At 37.5% G+C, this 18,404-nt stretch overlaps 1 protein-coding gene across 1 annotated transcript in view; it reads left to right on the top strand.

The window, feature by feature from the left end:
* The window catches only part of LOC150098179 (sodium channel protein para-like), a 1,334,265-nt gene that overhangs the window by 994,398 nt on the left and 321,463 nt on the right, over positions 1-18,404 (top strand). Inside the window, 2 exon segments of the mRNA XM_090406598.1 lie at positions 8,265-8,335; positions 10,240-10,276. Coding sequence (XP_090262724.1) covers positions 8,265-8,335; positions 10,240-10,276 — 108 coding nt within the window.

Here is an 18,404-nt window from a genome sequence, read left to right as displayed (position 1 = left end):
ATTTCTGGTCGAATATCATCTACTCCTGCTGCCTTTCCACATTTCAGGCTTTTGATGGCTTTTTCTACTTCAAGTATGGATATGTATTCCCGACTGCATGCCTGGTCAGTGTTTTTTACCACTATGCTGTCATTACTGCTTGTTTCATTTAGCAGTTTTTCAAAGAAATTACATAATCCAAGGATATCTTTTTCTCCTGTTTTCATATCACCTTTATCATCTTGAATTCCTTTTTACAGTACTCTTTTCTCCATTTCTGAGCTTCTTCAATAACCTCCAGAATATTTTGCCACCTTCTTGATATTTATTTTCTATGTTCTTGCCAAAGTCTTCCCATGACTTTTGTTTAGCTAGTTTTACACGGTGTTTAGCATTCTTGCATTTGTCTCTGTATTCTCTAAGAGCACAAGCTGACTTATTTGTCAGGAACTTTTGATATGCTTTCTTCTTTTCCTTCACTGTCTCTTTAACTTCCTGTGTCCACCATGGAGTTCTGATTTTTCTATCCTTGTACACAACCTCACCACATGCCTGTCTGGCTGAATCAATCAGTGTTTTTCTTCTGGCTTGCCACTGAATCTCCAAGGTTTGGTTCCTGCTCTCCAACCCTTTCATTTTTTCTTGAATAATATTTGTGTATTTTAGTCTACAGTTCACATCTGAGAGCTGCTCAACTTTTATTCTCTTTAAAACTTTCTCACATGTTCTTCTTTTCAATATGAAATTCAATTTTATCCTGCTCAAGACTAAACGGTGATCACTTCTGATTTCAAATCCTCTGTATACTCTGGTGTCCTGCACAGTGGGAAAACATCACTATCAACAATAACATAGTCAATGAGACTTCTTATTCCTTGCCTCTTCTCTCCATGTGAATTTGTGCAAATTTTTATGTTGGAACATTGTGTTAGTAATAACCAGTCCATGTCCTGAGCAGAAATCCAACAGGTATTTGCCATTATTATTAGCTTTGCTCTTTTCTCCAAATTTTACCAAAGTATTTTTGTATGTCTGACAATCATTTCCTACTCTGCTATTTAGATCCCCAACAAGGACCAACTTTTCCTTTTTCATTGTGTCAGTTGCTTTCTCTAAAGCCTCAAAAAATTCCTCCACTTCTCTCTTAGTAGAGCCTTCTGTGGGATCATAGGCACAAATAAGTCTCATTGTCCAATTCCCCATTCTGATATTTGCACACATCACTCCACTTGAGACTGCCTGCCATTCAAGAAGATTAGCCTCGTATTTAGTGTTAAATACTATGGCTACTCCTTCTTTTCCTTGATTGTCATTGCCTGAATATAACATTTTCTGTTTATTGCTCAGAAATATCTCACCAGTTTTGTCTTTTTTGTTTCAGTCACCCCTATTATGTCGATCTGGTACTTATCCAATTCTTCAGCTATCTCCATTTCTTTGCCATTGAGGCTTCTTATGTTGATAGTACCAATCTTTGTCCTTGAGAGTGTCCTTGGTAAATGTGGCGGTCGTGTTTAGCTAGTCTAGAAAACGTGTTTCTAAAGTTAAATATAATGTGGCTTTTTGTCGCAAATTGTGCTGCAGTTGTGCATCGGTTAGATACAAGTGTCCTTCAGTGGTGTTATTGTTTGGAACTGTGTTGTATATATTGTGTTTTCACTGCCGTTTGTTTCACTATTTCAACGTGTAAAGATGGCGTCCAATAACAAACGTATGTTAGCAGCGCGCCGGACTTACTTCTACACAAAAGGCTGGCTCAGCATTAGATTTTTCGCAATGGATGCGTTGTGGAAACTGCTACATGTATGCGCCGAAGAATGTGAAGGATCTGTGGTCGGTTTGGCTAAATATGAAGAACGAAAATGTCAACGTATGTGAGAAGTCGGGATAGGCTGGAGCGTTTAGGAATGGAAGCTGACATTGGGACCGTAGCGGAAGAACTTCAGCGGGAGTTTATGAAAATGAAAAATGATCTTCATCTTCTTCATGAGGAAGTAGAAGTGCTCGGTAAGGAGATACTGGAAGTTAAAGCTGAGTTTAATGTGTTAAACAGAGAAATTAGGACTATAGAGATTACTTTAGCTGAAATAATGAGAACAGGATTACATATGGGTGAGTCTTTGGTGAATGATGCAGTAATAAATAGTATGGGAGTGATTGGGAGTCAACAAAATAAAACCATAAGTGGCCTAGAAGAAACAAGATGTAGTGAGAGTGGGGTGTAAGTAATAGAGCGTTGAGTAATGAAGCTGGGAGAGTCATGCTGAATAGCGTAGAGAATGAGTCCATGAGTGTGGATTTGAATGAAGTTAAGAGTGGTAAGATATATGGTGATTCTATGATTAAGGTTATGGAGAGTGGTATGCATGAGGAGTGCTTGGCTGATGGGACAATAGAAGGAGTGGCTTTAGCAATAAAGAGAGGGCATGAAGCAGACAAGATGATAGTTATGGTGGGTACGAATGACCTGAGAGGTAGTATAAATCGGGTAGGAAAAGATTTAAGAACATTATTAGATATTGTGAAGAGGAAAAGTGTCAATGGCTCGTTTTGACAATTACGAGTTAAGTAGATGAGCAGTGATAATGAAAGATATGATTGCAAGAATGTGCAAAAAAAGAGGTCTGGAATTTGTTGATGTTTGGAGTGTGTTTGAAGAAAAAAGGCAGTTGTATGCTAGAGATGGACTGCATCTTAACATGGAAGGACATAAGCGATTGAAGAAGTTATTGTTTTCTGAACAAGTTGAAGTTATTGGGCAGGGAAACTAATATTGAAAAGGTGGAGTGTAAGAGAGAGAAACTTTAGCACTGATTGTATATCTATTGATCCTTATATGCAGAATAAATTGCAGAAGAGAGTGGATAAAAATCAGCATAGGACTACGGAAGTTAGTGACTTATATATCAGTTCTAAAGCCGGTACAAGATCTAGAGGGAATCTGCAATTTTTGTATACCAATGCTAGAAGCATTCGAAATAAGAGAGAAGAATTTTTGGCATTAGTCAGTGCAATCTCACCAAAAGCTGTAGGCATTAGTGAAACTTGGCTGTCAGCAGAAGATGTGGTCACTGGAATTGAATGTGATGGGTACAGTATTTTCAGGGAGGATAGAAAAGATAGAACAGGAGGAGGAGGAGGAGGAGTACTGTTGATGATAGCTGATGTGTTGCAGTAGTATATCAAAGAAAGTAGTATATCAAGATGATAGACATGTGAATGAGAGTTCATTTGAGGTGGTCTGGTGCGAAATTGTGACCAATGCAACCAAATATACAGTTGGATGCTTCTATAGGCCAGGGAGTACAGGGGGAGATATTGAATTCATACATCAGCAAATTAGTGCAATGAGTGCAGGTTTAGTTATTATTATGGGGGATTTTAATTATGGTGATATCATTTGGAAGGAGGAAATATCACATAGCAAAAAGGAAATGGAGTTCATGTATCGTCTACGAGATAATTACTTGAAACAGCACATAACTGAAGGGACACATGGTGTGAGAGTGTTGGACCTGGTTATTGGATCAGAGGTTATATGCATAAGTAAGGTGTCCTCGTTACCTCCAATTGGTGAAAGCGATCATGTGGTATTGACTTGGGAGGTTGCAAAATCTGTGGATTTTTCTGTTAACAAGGGGTTTATACGTAACTACAAGTTAGGCAATTATAACAAGCTTCGGAGTGAGCTTGCAGCCATCCCATGGCAGAACATATTGCAAGGGAAAGATGTTAGCAGTGCTTGGGATAAAATCAGTGGGTACCTGAGGAAAGCAATATCAGATTGTGTCCCCATGGTCAGGAGGTCAAACAAGGCAGGCATTAGATGGATGAGCAGTAGTATCAAGCATCATCTGCAAAAAAAGAAAATGTTATGGAGAATTTACAAGGAGAAAGGCGATCAGGACACCCATGAGCAGTACAAGGCTCAAGCTAGGAAGATTACCAGTATAGTAAGAAAAGCTAAATCAGATTATGAGAAGATCTTAGCCAAAGAGATCAGGGGTAATCCCAAAGAGTTCTTCCGCTATGTGGCAAGTAAGAGGAAGAATGACTTCAGAAGGATAACTTTAGTGGGTGCTGATGGTATTGAGGTCACAAAATCAGATGTAATAGTCAAGTTACTGAGTGATCACTTTTCAAAACTCTATCACCTAAGTGAGGATATCTCTATACCTGTAGCAATACCTAATGTGAGAATTGAAGCTAAAGAATCAGAGATATTTAATATATTGCAAAATTTAAATGCAAACACTGCTGTAGGCTTAGATGGAATATCAGCTCGGGTGTTGTGTGAACGTGCAAATGAATTGTCAACCCCTCTTGCTTGGATAATTAATTTAAGTTTGAACTCTGGTATGGTCCCTAGGGAGTGGAAGTTAGGCAAAGTGGTTCCTTTGCATAAGGATGGCTCTAAAACTGCGGTATTTAATTACAGACCAATCACCATCTCAGGAGTAGTGATAAAAGTATTGGAAAAGTTGGTTAAAGTCAAAATTCAAGAATGGGTGGATCAGGATATTATACTCTATAGAGGCCAACATGGTTTTGTTAAAGGTAGATCCTGCCTTAGCAATCTATTAATTATTCATAATAGAATAACATCTGAGTTGGACAAAGGAATTGGCTACACAGTGGTACTTCTGGATTTTGCTAAGGCTTTTGACAGGATACCCCATAGAACACTGTTACGCAAATTGGAGCAGATGGGAATGGATATTAAATTGGTGATATGGATAGGAGAATGGCTCAGTGAGAGATACCATAAGGTGGTGTATGGAGGAGCCGAGTCCAGAATGAGGTGGGTGACCAGTGGTGTGCCTCAGGGCTCTGTGCTTGGGCCAATGTTGTTTAATTTGTATATAAATGATATAGGAAATGGCTTAAAGGGAGATAATCAGTTGTTAGCTGATGATGCAAAGTTGTGTAGTGCAATAAAAAAATCAAGCTGATGTTGAAAGTTTGCAGGAGAATTTAAATAAGCTGGTAAAATGGGCAAAAGATAATGGATGTCAAAGGTACTCTAAGAGATTGATGAGGCTAGGGACTTAGGGGTATTGGTAGATAGGGAGATGAAGTTCAGAGGACACATTGTTAAGGTGTCCAAGATTGCACATAGGATTACTTGGTTGTTGAAGAACACACTGACATCCAGAGATAAAGAGGTTATTATTCCCCTTTATAAAGCATTGATACTTCCACATTTGGATTACTGTGCTCAGGTCAGGTCACCTGGATTCCTTGGAGATGAGGAGGCTGTGGAGAGGGTTCAGAGAAGAGTGACCAAGTTGGTGAGTGATATAAAAAATGCTCCCTACATTGATAGATTGAGAGCTTGTGGATTGCAGAGATTGGTTGATAGGCGAAGAAGAGGGGATATGATAGAAACATTCAAATTACTGAAAGGTTTTTATAGGATTGATGCAGGGGAAATGTTTCAGCTGTGTGATTGTGATGGAAGAACAAGAGGTTATCTCTGGAAATTAAAGAAGAGTGTGGTTAACAAAGGTGTCAGAACAAGGTTTTTTGCCTGGAGGGTGGTGAATGAGTGGAATTCATTGCCTGACTTAGTTGTCAGCTCTTCATCTGTAAATGAATTCAAGAAGAGATATGACAGATATTGTTTTGCTAGTTTGGGTCTCCTGCGATAAGTCTACTGACTCCATGGAGATACCTGTAATAATAATAATAATAATAATAATAATAATCTTGCTCTGGTGATGTTGAGTTGGGGTGTGTTTTAGGATTTATTCCAGTAGCTGACTTTTAGCTGTTTGCCCTGGTTCCCTGGTGAAAACAATGGACACCTTGTTTAACTGGGCGATGCCCCAGCCTGCATGAAATTCTGTCATGTTGTACCATCATTTTATATTTTGGTTTAAGCCAATAAGAATAAAATTTGGTCTGCTACATCCCAAATTTCCAGCACATCCTCATCCATTTAGTATTCAGGTAGATACATAACAGGGTGCACCACAAGAAGGTGAGGATTGGACATTGGGTCAGAAGTCCTGGTCAGTTCTCTGCATTCCTTTGAAGACTATGTGGAGATCTCCTCTCAGTTATATAGATTTGACCTTTAGGTACCCCATATATCTATCACTCTCCATACAAAAAATCTACTTTTCACTTCCTTGTTCATGCCACCAATGTATGGCTTTCAGGACTTTGCATTCTCCCATCACATATTGCTTTTGCAGAATGTCTACTGGATCTATCTGATAAGCTCTTCTTCAACATAATTTTCAATCATGATACATCTCTTTTTCTATCTGCCAAATTCTACAGGCTATACCCCTGAACCTATTCTCTCATCTGCCATCCCACGCTGCTGTACATCCTTATAGCATTACCTTCTCCTACATATGCAAGAGACCAGATCAGTGCACAGTAGTCCAGTTGTAGTCTAATTAATGCTTTATACAATTACTTTCGTATCTGAAATGTCCTACGCTCTCCTCAATATGGTACCATTCCTCTGGTGATATTCACAGTTTTTGTCTATGGGTTCCATAAATTTAAACTTTACAGCAGCCTGAATTTCATTTCTTTTATTCAACATGCAAATATCACACATTGCGGTGATATAAATACATTACTTGGAAAGAAGTCAATGGATACCCCATGGGCAAAGTGCACCATGTCATGTAATGAGTCACATGTTTATATCTGGTATAAATTGGAGGAATATGATGCTTTCTAGTTGGTGCAACTGTATCTGAGTGAAATTGCTACAAGAAGAGAACTGATGGAGTTTGAAAGAGGCATTGTGATAGGATGCCATGTTGCAGACCTATCTGTTTGATAACTTGTGCTATCCCAGATCAACAATCAGTGATACCATACTGAGATGGAAGCTCAGGGAGTCTGCAAGTGCTACCCATAGTGGGAGACCCAACACACTCACTGAACATGACTGTAGAGTGTTACGAAGGATATTATGTAAAAACTGTCATTCATCTGCCGACACATTGAATGCTGAGTTCTGGGAGTAACTGGAACATGAATCAGCACAAAAACATTCAGAACTGATGTTCACAACATGGGTTTCCATGGTATGACTGCAACATGCAAAGTACTGCATTACTCGAACCAACATGCTTTGTCATCTTCATTGGTACAAAGAGCATGTGCAGTGGGATGTGGAAGCTTGGAAAGCTGTATTATAACTGACAAATCATGCTGCGCCCTCTACCAAGTAGATGGACAGGCAGGACGGATGCCTGGTGAACATCTCTTACCAGAGTGCATAACCCAACTATGAAATTCAAAGGTGGCAGTGTGATGGTATGTACTTTTTTTCCTGGTTTGACCTTAGACCTTTGTTTGTGGTACCACGAATATTGAATTTCAAGAGGTATCTGAACATTCTAGACAATGCAATCTTTCCTACTTTCTAGAAAGACAATGCACTGTCATACTATTTCAGCAAGACAATGCATTGTCATAAGACTGCTGCTGTAACCTAATGATTTGTGGACATGAATGTTACCACACTTAACTGGCCTCTGCAAAGCCCTGATTTCAATGCTATTGAGTGTTGGGTGAGGTCAAGGGATGCCTTCCTCCACAAGAGTCAGGATCTTATTACATGCCTACAGGAAGAATGTTCCAAAATTTTCATTGATCGTTATCTTACACTTGTGGAAAGTATGCATAGGATTGCTGCAGTCATCACAGTGAAAGGAGGTCCTATATCTTATTAAGGTTGGTGCCATGGCTGTTTGTTCCTCACACTATGGTGTCTGTTGACTTCTTTCCAAGCAGTGTATTTATCTGCTGCAGAACCATCTTTATTCAAATACCACTGAGTGATTTTTATTTTGGATTTTCAGCTTTCAATTTTACACAGTCTGTAAACAACTGATTATCTCTCTTCAAACAATGGACAATATCATCAGCATATGCATATAAGATTAAGCCTTTGAAACAACAAAAAGAATACTGTATATGCACACTCCTCTGTCCTTTATTGTACACAGAAGAGGAACACAATTCTCTTTTGTTAAAACGACAGTCGTCTTTTTGTGGTGTCATTATGTTATATAATAGAGTGACAAACTGATGTCTGCTCTCTAGAAATTCCTGTTTTCATATATGTCACCAATTTTATTATCCACTAGTCTACCTTCTTTTTTCATTTCAAAAAGATATGTTGTTATTTCACAAAGAGATATGTGAAATCAATTTCACTTTCTTATACAAAATTAAAAAAACTAAAATTTTATAAACTTTAAAAAATAATACCCGAGTTTTTAAAATATATTTTAATTATAGATGGCAAGCCTGTCAAAATGAAATTAAAAAACAATTCCAAGCCTGTGATGAATTCAGTACGAATGGGAGACAAAGTTCAGCCTAAAGATAATAAGGAAATGGTAAGGACTTTTTTTTAAATATGATGCAAGTATCTTGAAAACAAACAAAAAGTTGGATAATTTTAAGACATATTGAGTATTATGTGTCATTCAGTTGAAATAATTATCATAGCATAATAATTCATTTCTGTGATTATACAAAGATCATTAAAAAATAAAAATAATAAAAAGCTTTACTACCTGCATTGTTCTCTAGTGAACAATACTGTGACTAAGAAAATACGAAAAAAAAAAGTGGATAAACACGGTAGCCTTAGTTTAGTGCAGAAAATTTCTTTGTACTGTAAATCCAGAAAATGTCAGAAATGTTGAAAACATCCATCTGTCTGCATGCAATGAACGAATTAATCATGTAATGGAAAAGGATGAATATTTTCAATATTTTTGACATTTTCTTGCCTCCATACTTTCTCACTTTTGGAGTATTCTTGATAGCTGATAGGTTTCTTTAGAAGAGTTTCTTACTGATTTTTATTTCATTTTGCATAAATATATTCACTGTATCCTAGCCATGGCCCACTCTAGAAGATTCTTCTCACAGTTCATTCACTCTTATCCTCCTTGATAAACTGCATAAGAACAAATGGAGAACTACTTTCATATAAAACAAAACCATATTGAAGATATTGGAAGTTTTTTCCCACTTGGTTAGACTATAACAAATTTAGTTTAATCCTTTATCCAAGTGTTAGCAAACAAAGTTTGTGCCTGAAGTATCTTCAGGACTGAGGTAATTCGTGGTAAACCAAGGTGTCATTACTCCTCATCTTAGTATCTTCCATAATGCAAAGCATATCTCCTTGTGGACATGTATAATGCTATGCATTAAGGGAAGGGCCACTACTCAGACCAGTTTCGACCTTTATTGAGGTCTCGTCAGTGGGAGCCAGACCCAGAGGTGGTGATACCAAGGTAGAAGCAATGGAAAAAACTTCCAACATCTTTCTCTAAATCCAGAGTAATTTAATAATAAGGTGAGACACCTTTTGGCAACTCATATGGGTAAATATGACTTCTCCGTTGCTTCCACCTTGATATTACCACCTCTGGGTCTGGCTCCCACTGATGAGACTTCAATAAAGGTCGAAACTGGTCTGGGTAGTGGCCCTTCCCTTAATGCATAGCATTATACATGTCCCAAGGAGATGTGCTTTGCATTATGGGAGATACTAAGACAAGGAGTAATGAGAGCTTGGTCTACTTTTACCACGAGTTGCCTCAGTCCTGAAGATACTTCAGGCCAAACTTTGTTTGCTTACACTTGGATAAAGGATTAAGCTAAATTTATTATAACATATTAAAAATATAAAAAAAGACTCTTCGGAAAGGAAAATTTTGTTGGCCATCCAAAATTCTCTAAATCTGAATAACCATGGCTGTAAATAAACAATTACCAAACGTTTGGAAACTCTTATTCTTTCCCAAAAGAACAGGCCAACTTTAATTACATCCAAAAGTTGTAGACGTGACTTTCTTGCACTAGCTTGAGACTGATTGTTTGGTTTGAATTTTATCAATGCAACCTGAGGCCATGCTACACCATGTTCAAGATTCAAACAGTGTATAAAATAATTAAATTGGTGTGCTAATTCAGTGCACCTTGTGTACTGTACTAGTCACACCATAATTCCATTACTTAAGAGTGCTTCAGATTGATAAGCAGTATTAGTGATAAAGTTTATATTTCTTACCAAAGTGGTTAATAATTTATCATCACCTGGTAAAATACTCCCATCCTGCTAACTGGAGGCCGTGAAGTGGCTTGAAAAAGCTTATCATCTCTAAACCAATGTTCCTGTACTGTGAAAACCTTACTTATTCACATATCATATAAAGTTTCCAAACTTTCTTAGTGGCATTAGAAAAAATCAATATTCTGTAGGAAGAAGAAGAAAGAACATTCAAGATTAAAAGACAAAGTACGTAATCCAGCTTTCTACGTTTATTAACTTTTTTTTTTTTTTGATTTTTCTGATTAGCCTCCCTATAAGAGATTAACTTCTTATTAGCTTCAGAAATTAGAGCTTCATTAGATACAGAAATTCTAGTAAGAAAGAAGTTCTAATGCTACTCCAATCCATAACGAAAGTATGAAACTGAAATATTAATGATTATTATTATTATTTCATGGGCACCTTCTGAAGACTCATCATAGAGACCCAATTTATCCACACAATCTATCATACCTCTCCTTGAACCCATTAAGAGACAAAGTACTCATAACTAACTCTGGAAACCAAGTCCACTCATTCACAACTATCCAAGCAAAACATTTAGTCCTACCACTGCTACTAACCACACCAGTGTTGAACTTCTGGGAATGACCTCTTGTTCTGACCTCTCTAGCCAAGTGCTGAAACATTTCCCCTGCATCAATCATATAAAACTCTTTAAGCAACTTAAATGTTTCTATCATATCCTGTGTTTTTCACATATCAATCAACTTCTGCAATCCACACACTCTCAATCTGTCCTCATAGGGAACATTCCATGTACTACTTACCATCTTGGTTGCTCACCTCCAAATCCTCTCCACCACTTTCCTCACCTCCAAGAAACCAAGGAGACCAGACCTGAGCATAGTAATTCAGATGTCGACATATCAAGGCCTTATAAAGAGGAATGACAACTTCTTATCTCTACTTGTTAATGTGTTCTTCAATAGTTAAGTAATCTTATGAGCTACTTCAAAGTCCTTAGCAATATGTCCACTAAACTTCAACTCTCTGTCTGCTACCATCCCTCAATCCCTAGCTTCATCTGTTTCCTAGAGTATAATTCCATCAGTGTGGTACACAGTTTGTAATCAGTTTATCCCAAAATGCCTAACTTTAAATTTCTTCACATGAACTGATACCCATTATCTTTTACTCATACTGACAGCCTATTTCAATCATCCTGCAAAGTCTGCACATCACCTTGAAAACCCAGTCCAGGGCACCTAATTTCACATTATCAGCAAATAACTGAATATTTCCTTTCAGGTTATTTCCTATATCATTTATGTACAAATTAAATGGTAGTTGTTCCAGCACTGAAGCTTGCAGCACACCACTAGTCACCCGTTTTTCACCTTGATTTTGCTCCTCCATAAACCACTTTTTGATGTCTGTCCAGCAGTTAACCTCTTATCCACATAACTAGTGTCATATAATCACAATTTGTTCCAATTTTCACAACAGAGTTCCATGTGGTATTCATTCAAATGCCTTTCCAAAATCCAGCAGAATCATTGTGTAGCCATTTCCCTTATCTAACTAAGCTGCCACTCCATTATAAAGAGTTAGTAAATTACTAATGCATGATCGATCCTTCACAAATCCATGTTTATCCACCCATTCTTGAATTCTCTTTTTGAGCAATTTTTCCAGTACTTTTACCATTGTAGTGAGTGGTTAAGGGAGAGAATATAGAAAATGGTAACAAAATGTCATGAACCCAGTTCCATGCCTATAAATAGTGGGATTCTACAGAGGTTGGTGTTGAGAGCCATCTTTTCTTAATTCTTATCAATGACTGATGAAGGAATTAAAAGCATAGTTTCTGAATTTATTATTATTATTATTATCAACAGACCTTCATTGTCAGAGGTCCCACTCTCACATGAACAGCTCATCACACCATGCTAATCTGGTAATTATTACCCGTTACCAACTTATACTTCTTGATCATATCTCCTCCCCTTCCTTCTATCCACTAGGCCTTATAATTTGAATTCTCTCAATCTGTCCTTATATTCCCCATTCTAGACACCAGAAACTAACTTAGTCAATCATCTCGGAATCTTCTGAGCTCCTTGGAATCCATCATCCTTCTGAAAACCTGTAAACAATGGTGGCCCCAAAACTGACCCCTGGGGCATGCCAATAGTGACTTTGCTCTTCTGGAATATGACTCACCCATACACAACCTGCAGATACCTACCAAACAGCAAATCTTCAATCCAGTGTACTGATCTTCTATACAGCCCCATCTGTTCCAATTTAACTACCATTTTATAGTTTTTCAGGTGGCAATCTATCGAAAGCCTTTGCAGAATCTAAATATACTGTATGTGCATCCTTCCTGTCCAATGTATTCGTCACCTTGTTATAATAAGTGAGCAGATTGCAAAAACATGATCTTTCTTTAGCAAACCCATGCTGTCCATTAAAAAGAATTCTCCTGCTATCAACCCATTTCTGAATGCTTGAATTCACTAGCTTCACCAACACCTTGACCACAACTCCAGACAAGCAGATTGGCCTTATCAAACGGAGCAATTTTGTCATCTTTCCATTCCTTTCGAACCTGGGCTAATCTAAGACTCGTTAAAAAGTTCTCAGCCTAACAATGAAAAAACGAATTTATAATTTCAAAATTATTTTTATTTTTCAACATAATCTCCCTTAAGACTAATACATTTATTCCAGCGGTGCTCCAGCACCATTATCTCATCCCTGTAGTGGTTCTCAGTAAGATCTGCAAAATTCCCCTCAACAGCTGCAATCACCTCTTGATTCGAAGAAAAAAACCTGACCAGCGAGGAGGAGTTTTAGTTTTGGGAAGAGATAGAAGTCAAAGGAGAGCCAAATCTGGGGAATGGGGTGGATGTTCCAACAATTCATAGTGCAGATCCCTTAATTTTTCCATTGCCAAAACACCTTTGTGGGCAAGTGCATTGTCCTGATGAAAGATGATTTTTTTCTTCTGCAAACCGGGTCTTTTCTCAAAAATTTATTCGTCTAGTCTGGTTAAAAGATTGGAATAATATTCCCCGGTTATTGTTTTATCCTTTTCAAGATAATTATAAACAAAATGCCTTTAGCATCCCAAAACACCGATGCCATGCTATTTCCTGCTGATGGAACCGACTTTGTCTTCTTTGGTGCTGAACAATTGGCTTTTGTCCACTATTTTGACTGCTGTTTGGATTCTGGTGTGTAATGGTGAATCCAAGTCTCATCCACAGTAATAAATCAATGTACAAAATCAGTTTTATTCTTGTTAAAACACTGCAAGCACTGTTCAGAGATTTTCATGTGAGTGCAATTTTGATCTATTGTGAGCAAGAGCAGCACCCATCTTGCACAAAGCTTTTTCATTGCAACTCTTCATGCTGAGACTATAGGCATTTCAAACTACTTTTGAAATGCCTATAGTCTCAGCAATTTCATACACTTTGACCCAGTCATCCAATACCATATCGTGCACTTGATCAATGATTTCTGGTGGTGTTATGCTTTTTGGACGTCCTTCACGTGGATCATCTTCAAGGCTGGTACAGCCACGTTTAAACTTGGCAGTCCATTTCTTAATTGTCAAAAACAAAGGAGAAGAGTGCCCGTAAACTTTTATGAACTTCAAATGAATTTCTTTTGGCGTTAAACCTTCTTTTACAAAGAATTTTATAACCGCATGATACTCAATTTTATCCATTTCAAGGGATACAGACAACACTTTTGCTTCAGACAGCTGTATAAAACAAACTACATGATAGAATGACTTGCAGTTTCACACGGATGCTTATGACAGATGTACCAACTTAGAAAATAAAAAATCTTGCCGATACTATTGCCATCTATGGTCGAGGCTGAGAACTTTTCAGACCACCCTTGTATAAGTTAATGCTGTTGTTAGTTCCCTTTAACATTCCCTTGTTGACATCAAGTGTACTCAATTCCTCACATATCTCCTGCTTAATCACCATCAGTGGTTCCTCCCCTATTCCCACTGCTATCTCAATTTCTGCATTATAGTACAACCACAAGGATACAATACTTGAATGAATTGCGCATTTAACACGTCAACTATGTCCTACTCAGTGTTTATCATTTTTCCATTATCACTGACCAGCATTATCCTCCCATAATCATTGTTCCTTTTACTGGCCACATATCGAAAACATCTCCCTAGGATTTCTTTTAGCCTCAATTTCTAACTGCTGCTAATTTCACTACCTTTACCGAGTGAGTCACCTTCCTTGCTTGCTTTTTGTACTCCTCATGTAACTGATTAACTCCATTCATCTTGTGCTGCCTCCACAAATACCTTTTTCATCCAGATTGAATGCTTCACCTCTTCAGTCATCCATTTTACACCTACCTCATTTAATCTCCTGACCTTTGGAATACATTCAGTCATTGTCTCTGTCAGATATTTCCTGAGTAGAGACCAAGCAGCACTGATTTCCTTCCTATGCAATTCCTCATTCCATAATATCACTGCAAGCTACCTCCTGAGCTTGCCACAATCACTTGCCCTATAGTTCCACGTATAACCCTTTCTCACGAAAGTCTTGATATGGTTGGCCACCATCCAAGTGATCACTTCATTTACAACAACATCTTCAGATGAGATAATCAAATCCAATACCCTCGATCCATGTGTGGCCTCTGGTACATGCTGCTTAAAGTAGTTATCCCTTAAAAACTCAAGAAATTCATTCTCTTTGGTTCCTGATGCTCTCTCTCTCTCTCTGTCTTCATTCCAGTCTATACTACCATAATTGAAATCACCCATAAAGATCACCTCTTTCTTATTAGCCAGACCAATTTGTCTACACATTTTCTTCTCACTGCCTTTCACATTACCAAGTCTATAGTAACACCCTATTAAAAATTTCATCCTGTACACCATACTACTTCAAAACTGTCAATATTTTCTCCTTGCATCTTCAGCCTAGATTGGCCCAACTGTTCTGTAATCATCAGTAACACTCCTTCCCCCCCCCCCCTTCTTGCTTTGTCTGTCTTCATGAAAGACTACATATCTCTTCATCTCTATTCCTGTCAGAGTGTTATCCTTATTCAACCATGTCTTACTTATACCAATAATTTTTGATTGAATGAGCTCTATCAATGTTACATTTTCATTCCCCCCATTTCAAATACTTCTAGCATTTGTAAATGTACACACACACACACTAGCTCATTTCTGTTTATACGACAAGTCCCACTAATTCCCCAATTTTTGGATATGACTCCTCTACCCCCCATCCATTCTTATCTGTCATCACTAATATTACACCCCCCCATACCTAAACATCACCCCACAACCTTGACTATCATAATCATAATCTTTTATTGCACACTCATACATCTACTCCTGAAACCCTAATCTATACTTTTCACACAGTGTCTCCCTGTCCACCCTGACCTTCCCATTACTCATGCTACTCACCTCTCCATTCACAAACTTGAGCAAAATTTTCTGCTCTTCTGAAACACCTCTTGCTTTCTCATGTCTTACATTCGTTTCAGTCATTCTCTCTCTTGCAGCAACAGTTTCTCAAACTGACTCACACAAATCCATTCAAATAGCCCATCTCTTACACAACTCTATCTGCCACTCAAACTCATCCCACACATTCACAAAATGAACTCCTTTCTCCTTGCACAACTCTGTTAGCATGCCATTCATAATCTTATTAGCTTGCCTTCTCAACTCATCATTATCATACCTAGGCAACATCTGAATACCACACTGTTATCTTTCACTCTCCTTAACAGCCTCATGACATCTCTCCTTACATTCTTCTTGTTACCAATCAATTCATCGATGCTAACTACCAACTCTTTTGATCACAGACTCCTCTTATCCAATGCTTCAACCACCCTGATCATTCTGCCTCTTGGGAAAACAGACCTTGTGCACCTTTTAACTCACAATACCTGTTATAATGAAATTTCTTACAATTTGTCCCATTCTCATGCAAATCTGTAATTCTTCTCAGTTCATTTTTGATACATTTAATCTCTTGCCTCATCTTTACCAACTCCACTTTCATATCTTCAGTTAGTTTTTCAGTATACCATTTATGCAAATCACATTTTCATTGCCTTGCACATCCACTGTCTTAATGCTTACCACCACCATCTACACACACTGTCTTACCTATCAACATCGCTAACTCATCACCACTTCTGTCCACTCTCTTACCGTTATTGTTCAAGCACTCTGTACTGTCAACTCCACTTACTCCTGTAGCTATATCCATGATCTTTTGCACGCTACCACTTACATTCATATCTCATAATTCATAAAAATGCTACACTTCTTACACACCCAAAATCTCTCATCTCTCCTATTAATCCTTCTCCACATAAATATCTTCACTCTCTCCCCAAGCATACAAATAAAAATTTGCAGAATTAAGATCCAGAATACATGATGACATTGCAGATATCGCAATGTATGCAGCTCAGTTGCTCTGTTTATATATTAATTTTATTGTCTTATGGAGGGGAAAAAAAACCTTACTAATGCAATGTAGATATGGCAAATTAAATGCATGCAAAAATTATTTGTGACCAATACCTATCCAGTAAAAATTGCTATGAAAAATTGCTAGCCCTCTGATAACTATTTGCAAAATATAAGATTTTATCCCTCATTTAACATTTAATTACTAGGATGAGTTTTGATAAAAACAGAAATTGCATTATTTCCTGGCAACTAGAGATTCATTCTGAAATTTCGAACATACTTCTCGGGTGAATGAGTTCTCCTCAAATACATTCACCAGTGTAGTATTTCCACCTGCCTCTGGCAACCCATTTCACCCATCAATTACCCACCTTCTAAAAAGATCTAGTCCTCACATCCTTGCTAATCACCCTCTTACATAACTTTCATGGAAGACCCCCTTGTTCTCTCCCTTCCAATCATGTACTGAGAAAAAAAAGTCTTCAGTGTCAATACTATAAAATCCCATTAATAACACATATGTTCCTATCCTCTCTCCAAATTTTCACCTCTCAACTAGCTTTTCTGACACACAGACCTTCAGCCTGTCCTCACAGGGAGTATACTGTAGAGATGTTACAAAAATTCACCATCTCCTCATCACTACTGAGAATTCTGGTGCAGTGATCTGGATGTGACCTCATTAAAGCATTTTGTGAAGAGCAATAATAAATTTTCTATTCCTGTTTTTTTGTAACATGCTCTCTAAACCATAGACTCCTTGTTCACAATCTTCCCACCTACCTCCAAATCCCTGGCCTCGTCAATTTTCTGCAGTCATGTTCCATTAATGTAGTAAGCAGCTTGTCATCTCTTCTTACCACTACCTTAATGTTTTTTTTTTCACTACCTTACACTATAAAGTGTAAGGTAGTGCAAGTGCATTACCTTACACTTTGCTACATTAAAATAGTAGCCGTTGTACATGCCAATAGTTCCAGCCTATTTAAATCATCCTACAGCATTTATGTAGCATCTTCAGTGAATATTACTTCTCCCATTTTTGCATCATCAGCAAAAAACTGAATATTTTCCCTTAAAGCATTCTTATATATTTGATGTATGAATTAAATAGCAGCAACCCAAATACTAAGCCCATCATCTTCTTCTGGATTAATTTCCCCCATATACAACTCTTTGATGTCTGTCCATCATTCACTCATTTATTCATATTACTAGTGTAAAAATAATCATAATTTAAAATTCTGAATATTTTTACAAATTGTTTATGTTAGTACGTTTATTATTTTTGGTTTCATAGCATGCATTGTCAGCACTTGCGATGAGCCTGTTATTGATGTTATTTTGCCAAAATGAAATGTAAAGCATTTAAAAAATTCATGTACTTACTGGACTTGGATAGTTGTGTTACTTTCAAAAATTTTATTGTAGTTTAAAATATCAAGTGTTGTGACATTTTATGAAGACATTCTCTTGTCGTTAACAGAGACAACGTGTCAGCCATTATACTTAGCTTCTCGCTTGCCGCTTTCATGGAGTGCGCATGCTTGCCGAGGAGTTTGATGAGTGATTGACAGCTAACAGAGAGCATTCAGTATCAAGGTAATGGGAAGAAAAAAGAGAATGCTGGCTGGCAGATATTTAGGTTAGGAGGAAAATTGATAGTAGATTCTAAAAAGGAAATCATAGAGTTATGAATTTTTAAAGATTTAAGACTGTCAGCAAGTGTTGGGTAAATAAAGAAAGATATTGCAATCGACGTTCTAAAGGAGTGTTTGAAGAAACTCTGATTGGAAGATTAATAGCAGATTCCGAAAAGGGAATTGTTGAACTGAGTTTTAAGGTGGAAGACTGTCAATA

This window comes from Typopeltis vanoorti, chromosome 16, assembly GCF_054136105.1.
Source record: "Typopeltis vanoorti isolate ZY-2024b chromosome 16, IOZ_Tvanoo_1.0, whole genome shotgun sequence".
NCBI lineage: Eukaryota > Metazoa > Arthropoda > Arachnida > Uropygi > Thelyphonidae > Typopeltis > Typopeltis vanoorti.
The sequence above is the reverse complement of the archived record's forward strand: the minus strand, read 5'-3'. Positions and strand labels throughout refer to the sequence as shown.